This window comes from Nomascus leucogenys, chromosome 14 (genome assembly GCF_006542625.1).
Source record: "Nomascus leucogenys isolate Asia chromosome 14, Asia_NLE_v1, whole genome shotgun sequence".
NCBI lineage: Eukaryota > Metazoa > Chordata > Mammalia > Primates > Hylobatidae > Nomascus > Nomascus leucogenys.
The window spans coordinates 5,261,461-5,282,319 of NC_044394.1; the positions used below are offsets into that span (position 1 = coordinate 5,261,461).

Consider the following 20,859-nt stretch of genomic DNA (forward strand, 5'->3'; position numbering starts at 1 on the left):
CCAAGAACTGGGCCACAGGTGTGCTCAATGCTAATGGCGTGCCAATGCTTCTAGTCTTCCAGATCATTTTAATGGACAGATCAAGGAACACACACACACACACACACACACACACACACACACACTGAATCGTACTGCATTGATGAATATATCACAACTTGTTTTATCCATTCACCCATTGAAGGTCATTTGGGTTGTTTCCAGTTTGGGGCTAATACAAATAAAGCTTCCATGAACATTTGTGTACAAGTCAATGTTTGAACAATGCTTTATTTTTTTCTCTTGAGTGAATACCTAGGAGTATGATGATTGGACTGTATGGTAAGTGTATGTTTAACTTTTTTAAAAAATTGTTAGTTTTCCAAAGCGTTTGTACTGTTTTCATTTCTACCAGCAATGTATGAGAGTTCTAGTTCCTCAGCATCCTTGCCAACACTTGCTTTGATTAATCTTTTTAATTTTAGCTATTCTAAAATAGCCATAGTGGCACCTAATTGTGATTTTAATTTACATGACCCTATTGACTAATGTTGTTGAGCATCTTTTCATATTCTTATTTGCCACCAGTATATATTTTTTGGTGAAGCGTCTGTTTAATTTTTTTTTACCTATTTTTATTGGGTAGGTTTTTTTTATCATTGAGTTTTGAGAGTTCATATCCTTAAAGTTTAATATGCACAGTTAAAGTAAACTAAACAACACTAAAGTTAATATCTTGCATCTGCCTCCTTAACACAACTCTGACCTTGCCCTCCCTTGTTCCAGGTTTCTGTGGGTTAGAACTTTAGTTCCACTTTATTTTTATATGTACCTTTTTTTTTCTGTATTCTCCCCACCTACCCATCCCATCCCCTGGCCTCTTTATTCTCTACTTATCGAGCTTCAGTCAGAAGTGTTTAGCCTTTTCAATGTGTCCTTCGTGTTTCTTAATTACTCTTTCATGTTTTCCATTTCTTTATACCTCTGTTCTGCTTCCTGGGAATTTACTCACCACAGCTATTTTCTTATTCCCCGATCTCTCTTGAACTGTGCTAGGGCAACTATATTACCTTTCTTTTAAATTCTTAATTTTAATAACTATATTTTGTATTTATGGAGAGTCTACTTGGTTATTTTTCAAAGTCGATGCTCTTCTCTTCCCCACCTGCATTCTGAATCAAATTAAAGGTAGATGCTAATCAGACAATGGATCAGCATTTCACCTTTATTACAAATAAAGCTGCTTGGAGAACAGGGCTTGGGTTTGTGGCAACAATAGAATTATAACGCTCTGCCTATAATCAAACTTGCCCTCCAGGCACAGGTATCATTAGGAAACCTAGATTCTGGTGTCAGAGCCTGTCCTCTTGAGTCTACTATACAACCTAGGGCAGATGAGAATGCATATTTTCTACAAGTAGACAGTTGCCAAAAAGGAAGAGCCAGAAGGGTTGATCTAGACCTCACCAGTATTTCCTTCTGCTAAACTCATCATCTACAGTCACGCATATCATAATAACATTTTGGTCAATGTTGGATTGCATATATGATGATGGTCCCATATGACTATAGCACCATATTTTTATTTTACCTTTTCTATGTTAATTAGGTTTAGATACACAAATACCATTGTGTCACAATTGCCTTCGGTATTCAGTAGAGTAACCTGTTGTACAGGTTTGTAACCCAGTAACAATAGGCTCTACCATACAGCCTACATATGTAGTAGAATCTACCATCTAGGTTGGTGTAAGTGCACTCTATGATGTATGCTTTAGGATGCAATTGCCCGATGACACATTTCTCAGAATATATCCCTGTTATTAAGCAATGCATGACTGTATTTAAATCAGCCATCTTCTCCAGAGTAGGAGTTGAGCAAATGAGTGAGGTCAAACGTATTTCCCTAATGGAAGTTCCTCCACTGGGAAACATTGCATGGGGAGGTGGGAAGAGGACCAGTCATCCATTCTAAGGATATCCAGGAGCTGGTGTTGCTGGCTTTCATTCTCTCTTCCCTTTCTGAAACCTGGAAGTACCCTTTTTCACTTTTCAGCTAAGCTATGTATTTACAACTATTTTCAACACGTTTTAACCAACATTTCCATGTTTGAAGCCAGGAGCTTTAGCTGCCATTTTGCCAGAAGTTGTTTCACAGACTTTTTTTTTTCACAAAGGAAAAACAGGCTATTAAGGCAATTTCTCAAGAACAGGCCTTCCTGGATCCCTTTCCTAGCTGTTTTTAGACTTTAGAGATACCATAAAATATTTCCTAACATTATTCTTTCATTAACTGTAATAAAATAACTGAGTGTAAATTTCAGCATATTCAAGGGTATATTTATTTTTCTCCTGAGTTTAGTAGGCAACACACTTTTAAACACATACAATAAATACAATTTGAATTGCATGCCTTATATCTTGCATGATGTCATTTGTGCTCTTATGCTTGTCTCCATTAGTCTGTTGCTATATAGTAATAAAGCTTTATCAAATCACAACTTTATAATGGATTCCTTGAAGATACTTGAAAATACTTCATAGCCAACAGTTTTTACACAACTGCTTTTTCCAGCAATGAATTTCCATTTAAATAAAATATAGATTTACAATACATAGAAAATTTACAAGGCGTTATAAAACAGTGGGAAAGTATGTCTAGTCTAAACTTTTGTGCATTTTGTCTAGGAAAATTTCACATCCCTCTTTCCACACCTATAAAACGAAACAGAACCAGGACTGACTTGAGGAGAGCAATTATTTATCTCTGCTGTGTCTAACTAAGCAAGCTGCCAAATGTGATCATTTGCCTGATTGGAAATTCGCATAAATGAAGACTTTGCCATCAACTTTCTTTCAAGTAAGGAAAGAAAAGCATTTCGATATAGTAACGCAAAACAAGTGGAAATTTTTATTGAACATTTACTTGGACGGTCACTGTGCAAAATTATTCCTTGTCCAACCACCTCCTCAGCTGTAACTGGTAGCACAATTCCTGACCCATTTTACAGATTAGGAAACATGAGTTTCCAGAGTTTATTGGCACTCATGTGGCTGTTACATCGTTTTGATATTTAAACGACCTACTTTATTCAAAGTCAGGTAGTACAGTCTGCTGGTGGGAAATACAGTATTACCCAAGGGACTTCAAAGGAAGAAGAAGATGTTTGAGTTGCACGGTGAGCTAAATTATGCAAGTTGCAGAAATCCTAGGTGGATAGTATGACACCTTTCAGATCAGTTTCTACCCTCAAGGGTGGCAACAACCTTGTAGATCCATTATGGATTAGGTTTCTAAACTGTTTTGGTGTCATGAACCCCTAGAGTCTTCTGGGGAATCCAATGGACCTCATCTCAGAATAATGTTTTAAAATGTATAGCAGAAAGAAGAGAAATTATATTGAAATACACTTCTGGCATTTGACCCCTTAGGATTTTTCCAGCATTTCTACTCTGCCCACCTCTCCTCTCATGTCTACCAAAGAGGCTTTCTCTACTTTATTCGGAAAGGTAAATGAGAGACACTCAAACAGGTCTGCAGGTTATGGGCGTAGCAGGGAGTATGGGATGGGTTACTGAGGAGCTGTTTTTGAGGTGACATCACTGTCTCCCTTCCTCTTCCTTTTCCCTTCCCTCTGGAAGCCTCCTCACTTCTCTAGCTCTTCCTTCCTTCCCCACATCAAGTCCAATTTTTCTCCTTTTACTTCTTGTCTATCCTCCTCACTCCTTGCTCAGCCCCGCCCGCTTTTCTAGGCCCGCCCCTCCAGGGCCCCACTCTCAGGCCGCTCCTCCAGTCTAGGCCCCGCCTCCTCCTCAGTTTCCTGCCAATGGCGCTGGGGCAGCCGGGGCAGCCCTGTCACCCCGCCCCGAGGAGGCCCACACCGAGGGTGGCCGCGGCCTGCCCCTCCAGGCGGAGGAGCCCGGACTGCGGAAGGATGGAGCTGGCCGCGGGGGGCTTCTCGGAGGAGCAGTTCTGGGAGGCCTGCGCCGAGCTCCAGCAGCCCGCTCTGGCCGGGGCCGACTGGCAGCTCCTAGTGGAGACCTCGGGCATCAGCATCTACCGGCTGCTGGACAAGGTAGCGGCCAACCCGCTGGAGGACCGCGGGGCCTAGAATGCGCCGGGGTCGACCTCCCCGCAGGGAGTGAGGGCCGGTAGTCGCGGAAGGGACAGGGGCGGGTCTTCTCCGGCTCAGGAAGGAGCTCCGCCCGGACCCTGTCTCAAGCTCTGAAGCTAGCGCAGGGGCGGTGCCTCCAAGTGACTGCCCTGCAGATCCAGGGGAGTTGCAAGGTCATAGGAGTTCAGCCTCAGGTCAGGACCGACGGGGCATGTAGTTAGAAGTTAATGACAGTTGAAACGTGGGTCAGCTGGTTCCTAGGCCCGTGCACAAGTCTGCAAGGGACGTTGATCCTCACTCTCCAATGCGTGCCAGTGGCATGTGGGGGGCTGGGGGTGGGGGAGGGGCGGTATCTTAGGGCTTTGATATAGGAGGAAAAGAAACAGGACTTTTCAAGGACTGGATGTGCAGGGTGGTGAGTGTCGGGGGTTGTCGAGAAGGGCCCTACTATTTTAGTGACTCTTTAGTGTTTCTTTTGGTTGTTGCCCCTTCCTTCCAAGTTGCTCTTAATAAGTTGAGTCTGAAGCTTCAGGCAGAAGGAGTAAAGATGTAGGAGGAATGGGATTGGTTGTTGAAGTCTTTGGAACCAGGTAGCCATCCAGGTGGAAGGTATTGCCCCTTAGGCCTGTCATCCAAGGCTTGTCATCAGTTGCTTTGTGTAATAGTCGCAGCATGGCAAGTAGGTTAAAAGTCGCCTGCAGGTAATGTGGGTGAAACTGAAGTTTCCTAATACAGGACCAGGGTATTACAGTGTTAGAGTTAGGAGGATACCTCATGCTCACCTGGTTAAACCAGGTGAAGTCACTCCTGAAATGGCCCAGATAAGTGAATAGCAGAGGTGGGATTGGAGGGTTCCTGATCTTGTGAATGTCAAACATGTGGTTGCCTTTTTAGGCAATTGCATTTTTGTTTACATCAGATATAGTATTTTTATATTTTAAAACAGAAAACAAATGTTTGCAATATTTAGAAGTTGCTCACCTGTTAAACAGGAATGAAAACTCTGCCTGCCTCGTTGCGGGGTTGTTAGGGGGTTCAAATCCAATCTGTCAGATATGTGTGAAAATTTGATAGCTGTAAATAACTCTACAATGCACAGGACAGTGACCCCATACCTCTCCCGGGGAAGAATTATCCAGTCCCAAATTGTAATATTGCCAAGGTCAAGAAACCCTACTCTAAATAAATGGAGAATATAGGTATTATGAAGAAATTTCCTGTCTAAATACGTATGTATTTGCTTTGGATGCAGTCCGTCCCTCTCCAGTTAGTGGGACTGTAAGACATGCCACTTTGAATACTTACAAATTAGTAGGGCTGGCCTTTTCATAATCCAGAACACAGCAGATACTGCAAGTGGCTGAGCTGCCATATTTACTTTTTTTCTGTATACAGGTGTTATAACTTGATGGATTACTCACTCAACAAACTCTGAATGCTTGCTGTGTACTAGGACCATTGGGTTTAACAAGATGATCAAGAAGCTCACAGTCTAGAACAGGCAGAATTAATTTCTTAGGTTAACTTTAAAAGGTACCCTACTTTGAAAACTGATACATTTTCAGACAAAGTCTTTCTTTTAATTTTTATTTTTTAGAGATGAGGCCTTGCTATGTTGCCCAGGTTGATCTTGAACTCCTGGGCTCAAGCAATCCTCCTGCCTCAGCCCTCAGCCTCCCGAAGTGCTGGGATTACAGGGATGAGCCACCATACCCAGCCAGGCAAAACTCTTTTATCTTCTCTGCTATTCCATTTTTCTTACCAGCCACATCAAGGCTTTGGCCAAGTTTTGTTGATTCAACTGCTCAGACGTATCTAGCATCTGGCTTATTTCCTCCCATTTTCTTTCCTTTATCTTTGCTACTTTGGGTACTCAGCACCCCTCACTTAGAATTGCAGTGACCTCTTAACTAGTTTCTTGGCCTACAACCTCTCTGCTCCTGTCTATCCTACACCTTCCGGTGCAATCAAACATCTGAGAAGCAGTGATCTTATCACTACCTTTTCAGTGGCCTATTGATTGCAAAAATAATAATCATCATCACTGTAATAGCTAACATTTATTGCATGATTTCTTATAATTCAGGTGCTAAGTGTTTTGGAAGTACTGATTTACTCAATCCTTGCATCAACCCTATGATAAGGTACTATGATGATCACCTTTTTACCTATATGTAAATGAATGCATAGAAAGGTTAAGTTGGTTGCTCAAGATTCCAGCTAGGATCCAAACCCAGCTGTCTGCCTCCAGTCCTGTGCCTTCAACATGCTCCTGCATTGCCTCTCCAAACAGAAGGCAAATGGTGCCTGGTGGGTACACTGAACTAATTTGGTCTCAACTCACATTTCGATCATTCTCTCCTATTACTTTTCCATAGACCTGACATCTTCTCCTCTAGCCAGCCCAGACCACTGTGCCATCTTCCTTGGGTACAAACGAGGCAGTTGAGGTCCAGAGAAACTCAGTGGCATATACAAAGTATATGGCTAAGAAGTGGTGAATAAAACTGGGATTTAGATCCAAGTCCATCTGCCCATGAAGCCCCTACTCTTTCCCCAAGCCACACATGCTCTTTTTCTAATAAAGCTTCCCGCATGTGGGATGGACCACCTTAGGAGCGTGAGTCCTCATTATTGGAGGTACAGTACTGTGTTGGAGAAAAAAACTCAAACTGTGTTTTTTTCATTATCTCAACATCACCAGCCACACAGAAGCACAGAAGACTCCTGTGACCAAATGTCTGAGGATTTCTCCCCAAACACCAAGTAAGCAGTCAGTTTTGCAGTGGACATCAGTTGGGTGTCCTCCTGTTCAGTGTTGACACTACCTACCTGGAAATAGTGTCAGATCCCATAGGTTGAGGTCCCAGTCCCACAAGATTAACCCCCTCTTCCCTGCCACTTGTAATGCTAGTTGAAAGCCCCAGGTTGTTTTACCTGTGCTTCTAACCAACTGGCTATAAATAGGGGATCCCATGACCCCCTCCTTGGATTCAATTAATTTACTAGAGAGGCTGACAGAACTCAGGGAAACACCTGCTTACACTTACTGGTTTATTATAAAGGATATTACAAAGGATACAGATGCATAAGATGAGGTATGGGGGAAGGGTCTTGGAACTTCCATGCCCTCCTTGGATGCATCACCCTCCAGGAACCTCTGTGAGTTCAGCTATCCAGAAACTCTCTGAACCCCGTCCTCTTGGGTCTTTTATGGAAACTTCATTGGCTAGGCATGATTGAAGCATGGACAACAGTTGAAATGTGACTGGACAGAAAGGGTCTGAGCTCATATTAATAGACTGATTGGGGAAACCCAAGAAGGCCTGTCCAGATTCTTCTGGCCTCTCCATGCAACATTCCTTCTTCCAGGATATGGGGCAGGACTCTCCCTGGAATGAAGGTCTTGCAACTCTTGGCTCAACTCCTGAGGCCTAAAATGCACCAACATACAAAAGACTGTAACGAGGGCTATGAGAGTTATGAACCAGGAACAGTGGATAGAAACATATGTGTGTGTGTGTCTGTGTGTATTGGATGTACAGTACTGGAGTATGTGTGTGGGTGTGTGTGTATACTCTGTGTCCAATACACACACCCCCTCACACATATGTATACACACATATGTACATTATATATTTATATACATACATACACATATATGTATATGTATATATTATATATATATAGCTCATAATATCACAAGTACTGTATTCAGAAAGGAGACCAGAGACCATTTGTTTATATACTTCATTCAGCCTTTATCGAGGATCTGCAATGGGTCAGATTTCCATCTATGGAAATGGATCTAAGATAGAGTGGCTTCCCTGAAGATTCTAGTGGCTTAGTTCTGAAGTTATGGGCGTCGGTTGAACTGATGGTCCTTTAAGGACCCGATTGTGCATAGCATGCTTGCCACTGTGTGGTCCGAGCTGGTTGTGATGATCCTTCGCTTTGCTTCCCACACTCAGCATAGAGGTGGCCAACCTAAGGCCAAAGCTATGTGGCTTCTTGGGGCTCTTGAACAGGATTTGAAACAAGGATAGGGAAAAAGAAAACTGTGACCATGATTTAAATGATGCTGTAACAAAGTTACTGTTATGTGTCAAAGACTGAAACGAGAGTAGAGGCTCTTGAAAGAGATTTCAATGTAGCAAATTGTATTTTAAAATAAAAATAATAGAATTGTGTCCTTTTTTATAGTAGACACAAATGATTCTGAATCCTGTTCTTGGACAAGTGGGCAATTTTGATGTACAGCATTTTGATAATTTTTTTTGTTTTTTATTTTTCTCTTAAATCACAAAATTCTGGACTGGAAAGTTTCTTCTGAGCCATGCTGTCCAACACCATCATCTTTTTCCACTATTTCTTCTTTCTTTGGCTACTCTATTTCCTTCCTTTCTTATTTCTTCTTTATGTTGTAATGATAATAACTTTATTTGATGCTGCAAATTATAAATGCTGTCATATAAGTTTTCACTTATCCTTCTAAACAGATGTGGAAGATAGGCAAGAACGGGCTTACTTTACAAATGGAAATAAGATCCAGAGTTGTTGAGCAAGCCACATAAGACCTCATAACTAATAACTAACATGAACAGTCTACTATGATAAACTCAGTACCAAATACACAGCTTGCTTCCAGACAAGAACTACATTCTGTTTCCGGAGGCTACAGCGAAACTAGACCAGGGCTGCCATGGGTATTGTGGGAAAAGCATGGATTTTGGAGTCAGATAGTCCTGTGTGAGAGTCTCAGCTCTGTTCTTCTATCATTCATTTATGCATTTGGGAGATATTCATCAACTGCCTCCCATGTGCTACTGTCTTCATAGACCCTGGGGATAAGTGGTGAAGAAGGAACATGGTGCTGCTGCTTCAGTGAATGAGCTTCTTGAACATGGATCATATTCATTGATGAGAATAAGCCCATAGTATATGATGAAATGTCCAGTGGAAAATGCTATAAAGTGCTTTAAAGAAAATGCTATAAAGAAAATAAAGCGAGATAAAGGGATAGAGAGATGGCATGGTAGGGTAGCCAGGGGTGATGTGGTGTGCTTCAGATAAGGGAGTCCAGAAAGGCCCTCCGTGGAGGTAACATTTGGCTGATTTGAATAACGCAAATATCTGGAGGAGAAATGAATCTGAGAGTGTTTCTCAAAGTTCAAGCACGTTGGAATCACTTGAGAGAGCTTTACAAACAACACCAAGCCCTACCTTAGGGATTCAGGTTTAACTGCTCTAGGGTGGGGCTTGGGTGGTCCTTTTGATGGGCTCCCCCTTCACATAGGGGTTATTTCGTACTCTCTCCTTTCGTGTATGTTTGAAATCTTTCATAATAAAACTGTTTTATACACGTGTGTTGTGTGTGTGTGTATGATGAATGTGTATATATATATAGGCTTCTCAGGAGATTCATATGAGCATGCTGGCTTTTAAGCCACTGAGATAGAGGGAACACTGGGTTCTAGTCCCTCAGCCAGGCTGAGCTTGCCTCATTTTCCAGGAGGAGACAAGAGGCCCACAGGACTGGAGTAGATATGGGATTGAAGAGTGGCCAGGGGCCAGGCCCCACTTACTGGCCAGGTGATATTGATCGGTTACTTTTTCATTTTGAAATCTCAGTTTCCTCATTTGCAAAACCTGGACAATACTTACCTTTCAGGGTTGTTGAGAGGATTGAACGAAATGATAACATGGCAGAATGGTTCTCAAATTTGAGTGTGTATTAGAATCTCAAACTTGAGCATGCATTGAGTGTGCATTTGTATATATATATATGTACACACACAAAAGCATACATTGAGTGTGCATTAGAATGTATATACACACACACGTTTGTGTGTGTATATACACATATACGTATATACACATATATACGTATATATGTGTATATACACACACAAGCGTGTGTGTGTTTATACATTCTAATGCACACTCAATGCACGCTCAAGTTTGAGATTCTAATATATACTGAAGTTTGAGAACCATTCTGCCATGTATCATTTCATTCAATCATCTCAACAACTCTGAAAGGTAAGTAGTATCCTGGTTTCGCAAATGAGGAAACTGAGATACACACACACACACACATATGTATATATATATATATATATATATGTGGAAAATACTATATGCGTATATATATATATGCACACATATAGTATATATGAATATATACACACGTATATATTATATGTGTGTGTGTATACTAATCACACACATCAATCAATGTGATCCACATTCTCATCAATGAATAAGTTCTATGTTCATGTATGTATGTGTATAGATAGATAGATAGATAGATAGATACTCTTCTTTTTTATGCATTATATTTCTAACCAGCTGCTGAGTGATGCTGATGCTACTGGTCCAGGAACCACACTTTGAGAACCACTGGTGGATGGGGAGCATCTAGCATGGTGCTGAGGCAGTTCTGACATTGAGAGCTAAAGTCAGAGGCAGGAGAATACCCTAGAGATGAGATGAATGGAAATTGAAAGGTGAAAGTGAGACCAAAAAATGTCTTAAGACAAAAGCAACATCCACTTTAAGGCTCCCTCTCCCTGATGTTTAAGTTAGTGGCCACTCGGGAGTAAATGTGGTCCCCTGAGCAGTGCTGAGAAGTTCCCCTGAGAGAAGGGCCATAGGTCACTTAGAAAAGCTCTTTCGGTGATCAGCAGGCAGGCCTTGCAGGAGCTTTGGGCTTCGTTACCATGCCATTAACCACTGCAGCATGCTCATGGAGTGTGAAACCAGTGCGCAGAGGCTCACAGCTTCAATTTAGACAAAATAAATGTTGGACTGAAAAGCTCTGGCTGATGGTTTGACTTACTAAGTTTTTAAATCTAAATGTCTGGCACTGTGAGAAAGGACAGCCTACATTGTGTTTTTGCTCTTGAATAGGCCTTCTGATCAAAGAGTTTGGTGAGGAGCAGACAGTACTTTCCCAGGGACTGTTCTTTCCTGTGCTCTTGACCTACTAAAATTCTCAAAGGCCAGCATGACCGGAAAAACTGCATTTGGGCAGGCTGGGCTGAGAGAAAGTTTGGACTTTAGAGAGAAACACAGATCCAACTCACAGGAGAACAGATTTCACTCTATAGATGTGAAATCCCTACTCCTATTTCCCCAGATGGGATAATAATCCAATTAGCATCATGAGCCCCTTTACTTTAGGATTGTAAAACTGTTCTGCTCTTTTCTCTCACCCTTCTGATTACCAGCATGATTGATGGAATAATTCTTTAGCCCTGGTCACTTATGGAGTTGAAATTTACTTGTGGGCAGGGCCACCATGTCTCCAGGACACCCATCTGTGGCATTCTACTTCCCACCGTAGACCAAGGCCAGCTTCTTCTTTTCTGTCTCCCTTGAGTGTGCAACTGGATAGATAAGTTAGAGCCTCAGTTTTTTGCTCTCCTTGCTTCTCTCTTAGGATAAGCCTGTGGGTATGAGGCCATGCGAGAATGCTGGTCTCAAAGTTCAGGTTTGGTGGAAGGAGGGGAGAGGAAGGAGTAAGATGCCTCCCTTCTGTCTCCAGGTATAAGCCAAGGTTTATGCTCTCACTCTGTCTTTCACCAGATTGCTGTATGGTGATTACAGGAGGTGGCTATTAATAAAACAAAAAACCGATATTTCATTCAGCCTTGGGAATCCCTTGAGAAGAGAGGTGACTTGTAGGGAAAGGTATAGGCATTCTGAATGCTTGGACATAATACCATACCAACATCTGGAGTGAACCAGCGGGTGAATCGGGGACAATGCTGAATGGAGGTTTTTGTCTCTATAAATGTGCCTTTTCTAGACATTTTGGAGAACATCTTTAAGCCTCAGTTTTCCTGTCTGAAAAGTGGGTTTACTGATGGTCCATACATCGTATCATTATTTGGATTAAGTGGGATAATCCATGTAAAAGCACTTGAATCAGTGCCTGCTATTCAGTAAATACTCAGTAAATATCAGCTATCAGTATTGTTTTACCCAGCTGTGTGCAACCCTTAGGGATTAGACCTATCACATTTTCTTAGAGAGGTCTTAAATATTAAATCAGATTTAGTCAACTGTCTGTCCTTGTAGAGTCTTGGCACATAATTCCCAGCAGCAGCTGCAGCTTTGACTTCTGCTATTAGAACTGCTTTACTTTGATGAAAAATGCTTACTTTTCATACCATCTGAGTCTATTACTTGCCCCAAAGTGGATGGACTTGGACAACTTTTAGATAAATAGATTGGGGGGGTTTCTTGTCCCTCTGAGGAATAGAAATGAGCTCTTCTGTGAGAGGCAAAGAGAACTCAGTGCACACTCATGAGTGCATTCACAGGATTTGAGAATATGTGATTTATCAAGACCGCCTTGTAGTTAGTGGTGTAAATTCGGATAAACACCGTAAATTGGAGGGAATGAGCGGTGCCTTTCTCCAGGCCTGGTTGGGTGATGGGACATCTACAGGAGATTACTCCTGTGTGGGGATTGCAAATGTCATTTGCAAACATTATGACATTTTGACACATTTCATATGTAAATACATAGCATCTCTTTCAGAGTTTATTCTGCTTGGGACAAATAAGTGTACTATTGACAATAGTATCTCTCAGAATACTTTAACCTTATAAATATAATTGAAAATAAATTGCACAGCTGTTTTTTTTCATGCATTTGAATCACCATTGCTAAGAAATATGCCAGTTTAATGTTTAGACAAGTTAGCCAGAGTAATGGCATCTCAAAAATTAGTGATAACAGTAACAGATTTCCTTGCCATGCATTCCCCTGTCTCCAGCCTCCATTTCTTCACTTATAAAGTGGAGTTAACAATGCTTACATCACAGGATTATTGCAAGTATTCATGATTAAGCCCAGCCTGGCTTAGAGCAGGTTCACTGTAGATATTGGTTTTCCTGAAAATGTACATTACGGTTCTGAATCCTAGTTCTTTAATCTGGAAAAAGGAGATTATCATACCTACCTTATTAATGAAATAGTAACCTACCTTATTAATGGGAATGATATCTAATATTTACTAAGTGCTTATTATGTACACCACATAATAGAACTTTAGATGGATTATCTAGTTTAATCCTCATAATCATTCCATGAAGTAGAAACTTATTAGACCCATTTTGCAGGTTAGTAGCGGAAGAGTTTAGATTCTACCCAGACGGTGAATCTGAGCCCGTGCTACAACCACCACACTGTCTTTTCTGACTAGCTTTTCTGATTTATGAGACAGCACTTTGGAATAGTATATGGAAAAACTTCGCACAGTACCTCATCTGTTGAAAGTGATAATATTCATCCTTTCTCTATACCTGCCTTTCTCCTGGTTCTTTTCTGAACCCTTCAGAAGCAACATCTAAAAAAAATACTTCTTCTGGCCCTTTGGAGGCCTGTTGGGCAAACACACCAGGCTTAGGGACTCAGGGGAGCATCTCAGTGGGAGGTCCGTTCTGGGTGGCCTGGAGCAGGAGTACTGGCTTAGGGAAGGAATGGGTTCCCATCCAGGCTTCGCCACCAACAGCGTCATCAGCTGACTCTTGGCAAGTCACTCACATTACACAGCTGAGCTAAGACCCCTTCCTGCTCTAAGATCCTATGTGATGGGTCTTCTTTATCTTTATCATTAGGTTGTGGTCTGGAACAATGATTTGGGGATGACATGCAGAGAAAATACAGCTAAATAAGGAGACATTGTAGGGAATAGAAGGGGCCAGTGTGCAAAGACACACCATTTCTTTCTGTCTGTCCTGTTACTAGCTGTAGGACTTAGGCAAGTAAGTTGGCCTCTCTAAGCATCATTTCCTTTTGTAAAGGTAGAGATAACACAAACTTCCCTATCTACATCACAGGGCTATCTTAGCTGTTACATGAGAGAATGAATATAAAACTTTGGAAAGTGGACCATCCTTAGAAAAACAATGACTAGTATTATTGAAAGAATTTGTAGCAGGTCAAAGGGATTAGAAAACTCCTTCAAATACAAAATACATGACTTTTGCTGTATTGCTAATAAATCACCAAGGGAAACAGAGTCCAATCTGCAGTCAAGTAGAAGCCTCTGCTTGATTTCTTCTTGGAATCAAGATGTAGTGAATACCAGCAGGTATTCACTATATGTACTATAGCAGGTATCTATAAAAATATATATACCTACTGGCATTATATATACACATATATATCTGCTGGTATTATATATAAAATATATAATATATAAATATATGAATATATATTCTATATATAACATATTGTATTTATATAGAATAATATTTATGTATATTTTTGTATATTTATATATTTTTTCTGAGTTAGTTATTCAAAGGAGACAGTACTTTTTATAACATGGCATGTAGGGTCTTGTATGCGTTTGTGCAAAATTAAATGTTGTACTTCAATTTAATATCCATTAAAGTGTCCATTATCTCTTCTTTTCCTTGACAGTGCATTTTAGCAACATTTATATACTTCTGTATTGTTTTAATGAATTTACGTATAATTATATTTCTTGTAAATATTCATAAGTCTTATGTCAGCCTGCTTTTTTACCTTGATGTCAAATTTTTAAAAATAAATCTGGACTTGGTAAGTCTTGTATTCAAATGGATTATTTCAAGGAGTTACAGAAAGAAGTATTACAGTAGGAAAAGTGCTTTGCCAATAAGCTTTGCAGGCATCTTGGGAGTTGCAGAGCTGTTCTTTCATAAAGAGGAGCAAAGAACGTTAGAAAGAACAGTATGCGGGGATGTGGGATGAAAGGATGGCGTGATCGGATAGCAGATCAGAGAATACTTTGCCCTGAGCCCAGCCTGTTTTCAGGAGGGACTGTATGCTGGGTCACGTTTAGGATGGGCCAAAGTTCAGGGGCCTGGAGGAAGGAGAAAAGTTCAACCAGTTGGGTTAACAAGCATTTTGTTCTGGTTGATCGGTGGGTGTGGGCAGCTCAGCTAATCATTTATAAGACAAAGAAAGGGAAATCTGGAGGGTCTGTGTCTGGCCTTGTCATAGGTAAACCGGGGCATCCGTAAGTCTTAATCTAAGTCATATGGGGAAGGGTAGTGGATCTTCGCGGTAAACTTAATGAAACACAAAAGGTGGGGGATTTCTTAACCTTCACTGTAATCTAGGATGACGGGTTCAAATAAAATTCAGCATTGTTGATAAGGACCACTATGTCTACTAGGATTGTTTTTAGCTACAAGTAATAGAAAATTGAACAATCAATGACAAACAGAGGCGTGTTTATCTCACCTAATAAATAGGTCAGAGTTCTACCTGTTGGTAGAGTTTGCTGTCATTGATTTAGCAATCAGTGATGCCAGCAACCTTCTGAGTCTTTCTACTCTATTTCTCATGTTGATTTCCTCTTGGTCATAGGATAGTTGCAGCAGTTCCAACCATCATGTCCACATTTAAAACAGGGAGAAGTCACATGGCTACCTCTCCCTGCAGAGGAGACCAGGGAAGTTATTGGCTGTTTACATTGCTACAGGGTTCTCTTAATATGGAGAAGGAGTGTTAACCACATCAAGTCTTATGTTTCTTCTGGCAGTTGTATTCTGTACGTGATACTGGCTAATTCTCTACTACCAACATAATTCTTTTACTATTTGAATTGTAGGAAACTAAATGTATTATAACTGGAGCATTAGAAAAGTATCCATTATATTTTAGTCTAGATAAGGAAATTGAACCACTGTTAGAGGTGGTTTTCTGGAGGAGCTTCAGGAAAAGCCAAGAATCTCTTGAGTAAACTTCTTTGGAGTCATTTATTCAAATGTTAGTAAGCTTGGAAAAATAAAGCCAATATTGCAAATGATTTATATCTTTAATTTTCAAGAGATCTTATACATCAGATCTTATTATAGTAGCAATAAAAGCTTTGCCAAATAAGTTTTGCTTTTTCATATCAAATTGTTTGTGTAAACAATGGTGCCCAGTGCTGGTGAGATGCTCCTTTGGAACTGGTGAGAGTACACGCTTGGTGCACATGTTCTGCAAGGTGTGTAAAAAGTATAAAGAGCCTTAAACTGTTAATCTACTTATCCTAAAATTTATCTCTAAGAAAGCATTTGTAGTAAAAAAAAAAAAATAGAATTATGGACCAAGTATTCTACACAAACATGAATATTCTGGAAATTTTTTCTCATAAAAATATTTGAAAACAAATATTTTTTGGAGAATAATTGAGTTAGGTATGGAGTCTTCGTAACCTCAGTATAATATTTAGTTAAAAATAGGAATACAAACTATTTATACCATGTGATTCCCGTTTGATAACGTACAGACATATTTATTTACTTAAAGGAAATAGGTCAAATATTATCAGTAGATATTTTTGGATTATGGGGTTACATGTCACTTTTTAAAAATTCTTTTTGTCATTTTTATAATCTTTTTAATTATAAAAGGCTTTATTTTTTAAAATATGAAGTAAAAATGAGTGTGGTTGCTGAGATCCTTTTTAAAAAGAAATAATGGGTGAGAAAATGCTTTGATTCAAGAATGTGGACCAGGCTGTTCAGCACTTGGACATTGTATTGATGAAGTAGGAAAGGTGTTGCCGTGTTATTGAGCATTTGGTTCCTCTGGAGCTCTGGCATTGCTCAGTTCTGCCTCGAAGGGAATGTTTAAAGGAAGTTGTCACAATAGTTCATTCTTCTGTATTCACGCAAATCATGGTTGTTCTATTTTTCTGTTCCTCGAGAACTTTCTGTTCTCTTTTTCTATGCCATATAACAGGATGGAAGTCACTATGGGTTGTAACTACATTCAGGAGAAGAAGGGAACCAGTGTAAGGGAACAGTGTGTTTTGATTTATGCAGATATCCAATGCTAACTTATTTAAAGGTTGAGGAGGTCATTATCTTAACACATAAGAATTCTTTTTGCTTAGAATGTGTAGGAAACAAGGCCTCAGTATTCTTGAATAATTGCTATTTGTCTCCCTCCCAAAGCCTACTAATGAAAACAAGTGTGTATGAGTGTAAATGTGTGGGTATGTGTAAATCCTTACTAAGTTCTCTTGTGTGTGTGAGGGGAGGGGGCAAGAGAGAGAAGATGTTTATCTTCCTGACATCTCTCATCAGACCCTGAGGTCTGCCCTTCGACTGGGGCATCCATGGCATGGCACATAAGGGGTTCAGATAGACTAGTTTGATATTTGCTGGTTGGAAATTCTTGGTATAAAATCACATGCTTTTAGAGCTGGAAGATTCTTATGGATTCAATTTTAATTTTACATTCATTTTTTGCCAGGTACTTCCACATACATCTGAGATTCCTAAACCGGGATGTATTTATCCCTAGGTTATACCACCCAAGCCAGAAGACCCTTAAAGCTTCAGGATCTCTAGAAAGATTCAGCATGTTTATTCCTTGACTTCCCCTCAGTCCATGGCACAGTGTTTAAGGAGAGGGCTTCATTCATGCATGATTAACCAGTAACACGGCCTTAGCGTATGGATGCAAGAGTTCATCCAAAAGTTCATGTTTGTTCATTTGTTTCTTTGCCTTTGTGTTGAAATTAATCTAATAGCAGTTGCTTTAATTTTAATAATAGAGCCTTTAGGCAAAGCTGAGGGTCAGGAATTGTAAGTTGTCACCGTACAGAGAGTGGAATGTGTGATGGAGACAACTCTAGGCCAGGACCCTCATGGATAAGCATATGGCTTACCAAGAAAACAAGGGAACTGTCTTGTACTTTGGAATCTAGAAAGGCCTTTTTCCAAATAAAAAGAACTTACGTGATTTGAAGCAGATTTATTTGTTTTTCATTTTCAGTCTTTTATACAGAATCAGAAAGAAGCAGTTGTTGAAAAACTCTGTCTTGGAATTGATAAAACAATGTGTTGGGTTTTACTACGCCACATGGCTATTTAAAATATAACCTTTCCCGAGAACTGTAGCTGCCTATGTGACACCCTTACTTGGACGCTTAACAAACATCTTAAACTCAACTTGTTCGAAAGAGAACTCTTAATTACCCCAAAATCCCACCAATCACCTCTTCTCCAAGTTTTTTTCTATCTTAGAAGATGGCATTCCCATCTGCCCAACTTGGCTTATAAAAGTTATCCTTAATTCTTTGCTTTCCCTTTCCCCAGGATCTATCAGGAATTCCTTTTTACTTTACCTCCAAAATATATCCTTAAATCACTGACTCCTCGCCATCACTGTTGTTACTTCCCTGTTCAAATCACCATCATCTCTTATCTGAACGATTGCACTGGTTTTCTCACCCATCTCCTTGTTCTCTTATGATCTATTTTCTACCAAGCAGCAAGAATCATCTTTAAAAAATTAATTTGATTGGGTCATTCTTAAACTGAATTCTGAATCAGATCTGATCATCCCTCTGTTTAAAGCCATCCATTAGTTTTCCATAGCAATGAGAATAAAATCTTTACCTCTTACCCTGGTTTACAAAGTCTTTGGGGTCCAGCCCTGACAACCTCTCTAACCTCAGCTCCTGCCACTCTCTCTTTTATCCAGAGTTCTCCAGACCCCAGGTTCTTTAAAGATGCCAGCCCATCAATCTGAGGAGCTTCCTTCTACCAGGAACAGGCTTTTCCTATCTTCCTATGGCTGGCTTCTTCTAACATTTGGAACAAGATGCTCTGATAAATGTTAACTCTCATAGAGGCCTTTCCTGATCACCTGATTACATAGATGTCCTCCCCATCCCCGCCCTTGCAAGGCATCATTTATCACACAACTCTTCTTACCCTATTTAGATTACCTGGATGGCAGTTATAGCTATCTCTAGCACTGCTGCCTTCCTGAATTTAAGATCCCTGAGAGCAGGGCCTGCGCCTGCTTTTTTACCATTGTGTCACCAAGACCACAGAGGAGGTCAGTGTTTGGTGTGGCATGAACCTCATCATCAGCTGCTTTTCATATGATGTAGAATCCAGCTGTCTCTCAACTTGGGAACCAATAGACATTTCTACCTGTTCTGTTTTTATAGAAGACTGGACTTTATGAGTATAAAGTCTTTGGTGTTCTGGAGGACTGCTCACCAACTCTACTGGCAGACGTCTATATGGACTCAGACTACAGAAAACAATGGGACGAGTACGTTAAAGGTGAGTGATGCTTGCTTTTTTTTTTTTTTTTTTTTAGACATAGTTTCACTCTTGTAGCCCAGGGTGAAGTGCAAAGGTACGATCTCGGCTCACCGCAACCTCCGCCCCCCAGGTTCAAGTGATTCTCCTCCCTCAGCCTCCCGAGTAGCTGGGACTACAGGCACCTGCCACCACACCCTGCTAATTTTTGTATCTTTAGTAGAGACAGGGTTTCTCCATGTTGGTCAGGCTGGCCTTGAACTTCTGACCTCAGGTGATCTGCTTGCCTCGGCCTCCCAAAGTGCTGAGATTACAGGCGTGAGCCACTGCACTCGGTGCTTTTTTTTTTTTTTTTTTTTTTTTTTTTTTTAATCATTAGAAAGTAGATCTATTCTGACCAGGTGCAGTGACTCACACCTGTAATCCCAGCACGCGGGGAGGCTGAGGTGGGCAGATCACTTGAGGCCAGGAGTTTGAGACCAGCCTGGCCAACATGGTGAAATCCCATCTCTACTAAAAATACAAAACTTAGCTGGGCATGGTGGTGCACACCTATAGTCCCAGTTACTCAGGAGGCTGAGGCACTAGGAGTTGCTTGAACCCAAGAGGCAGAGGTCGCAGTGAGCCAAGACTGTACTTCAGCAGGGGCAACAGAGGGAGACACTGTCTCAAAAAAAAAAATGTGTAATCTATTTTTATTTATTCTTGCCAGTAGAAAAAAATAAAATTAACTTATACTACATAGTACTTCCTATTAAATTTTGGCACAAAAGCATTTTAAATGTGGGACTGAAATGCACTTTTGCTATTGCTAGGACTTGCTCCTTACCTAGCCTTAGATCCTCTCCACAATTTGCTCTTGGGGCTCCTTTGCTGCCACTTTTAAGTTGTGTGATCCTCCCGTGTATCTAGGTTGTCGTGAAAGGGGAGGAGGTGCGGTCCAAGTTTTGGTTTGAGAGTTGAATCAAAATTTTCCAAACAGAGAAGAATAGATGTATGTGAGGAGGTGAGAGAGGGACAGGATGACTGGTTAAGAGCATTCTAGGCTCAGGGGTCAGCATTAGTAAGGTCTGGAAAGCATGAAGCAATATGTTCAATAGCCACCAGCAGTTTGGTGTTGTTGGGTTGGTTGGAGGAAGAGAACCTACCTAGGCCTTCGACTACTGTTAGTACTAGTTCTACTACTACTATTGTTAGTACTGCTAGTACTAGTAGAACTAGCTAATAGAACTAGTACTAGTAGTAGTCGAAGAGCTAGGGTAGGTTCTTCTACTGCTAGGCGAACTAGTTCAGCCGTTGGGTCCAGATCCTCCAGGGCCTAGCATGGCGACCAGGCTATCGGTCTTAGATTTTTCCCTGTTAAGTGATGTGTTATGAAAGACATCACATAGGGACTTCTCCTGCCGCTTAGAGCTGGAGTAGCCTCTGCCAACCCAGTCATAGTGGAATGGAACTATGAAACTAGCTAAAGGCACATAAAGCCTTTAGTCAAGACTCTTGGTTGCAAGTAACAGAAAGCCGACTAAAGACAGTGTAAGAAGAGAAAAAGGAGTTTCTTAGTTCATGGCATTGAAAAAAGTCCAGGGGTTTCTAACTTTGAGGACAGCTGCAACAGGGAACTTAAATAATTTCATGAGAATTGTTTCTTTCTCCATCTCTAGACTCTGTTTTCTTCTGTGTTGACCTAATTCCTAGGCAG

General features: G+C 40.7%; 1 protein-coding gene across 7 annotated transcripts in view; it reads left to right on the forward strand.

The window, feature by feature from the left end:
* The first annotated feature begins 3,800 nt into the window (after window positions 1-3,800).
* The window catches only part of PCTP (phosphatidylcholine transfer protein), a 101,245-nt gene continuing 84,186 nt past the window's right edge, over window positions 3,801-20,859 (forward strand). For 6 of the 7 annotated variants that reach the window (XR_004033329.1, XM_030827699.1, XM_012503284.2 and 3 more), the window contains exons 1-2: window positions 3,801-4,055; window positions 19,064-19,181. Coding sequence is in view for 6 of the 7 variants with exons in the window: in XM_030827699.1 (XP_030683559.1) it covers window positions 3,807-4,055; window positions 19,064-19,181 (367 nt within the window). In the remaining variant the exon portion in view is untranslated. Of the gene's footprint in view, window positions 4,056-4,487; window positions 4,510-19,063; window positions 19,182-20,859 lie in introns of those variants that run through there. The other variant, XM_030827702.1, reaches the window with a different exon arrangement.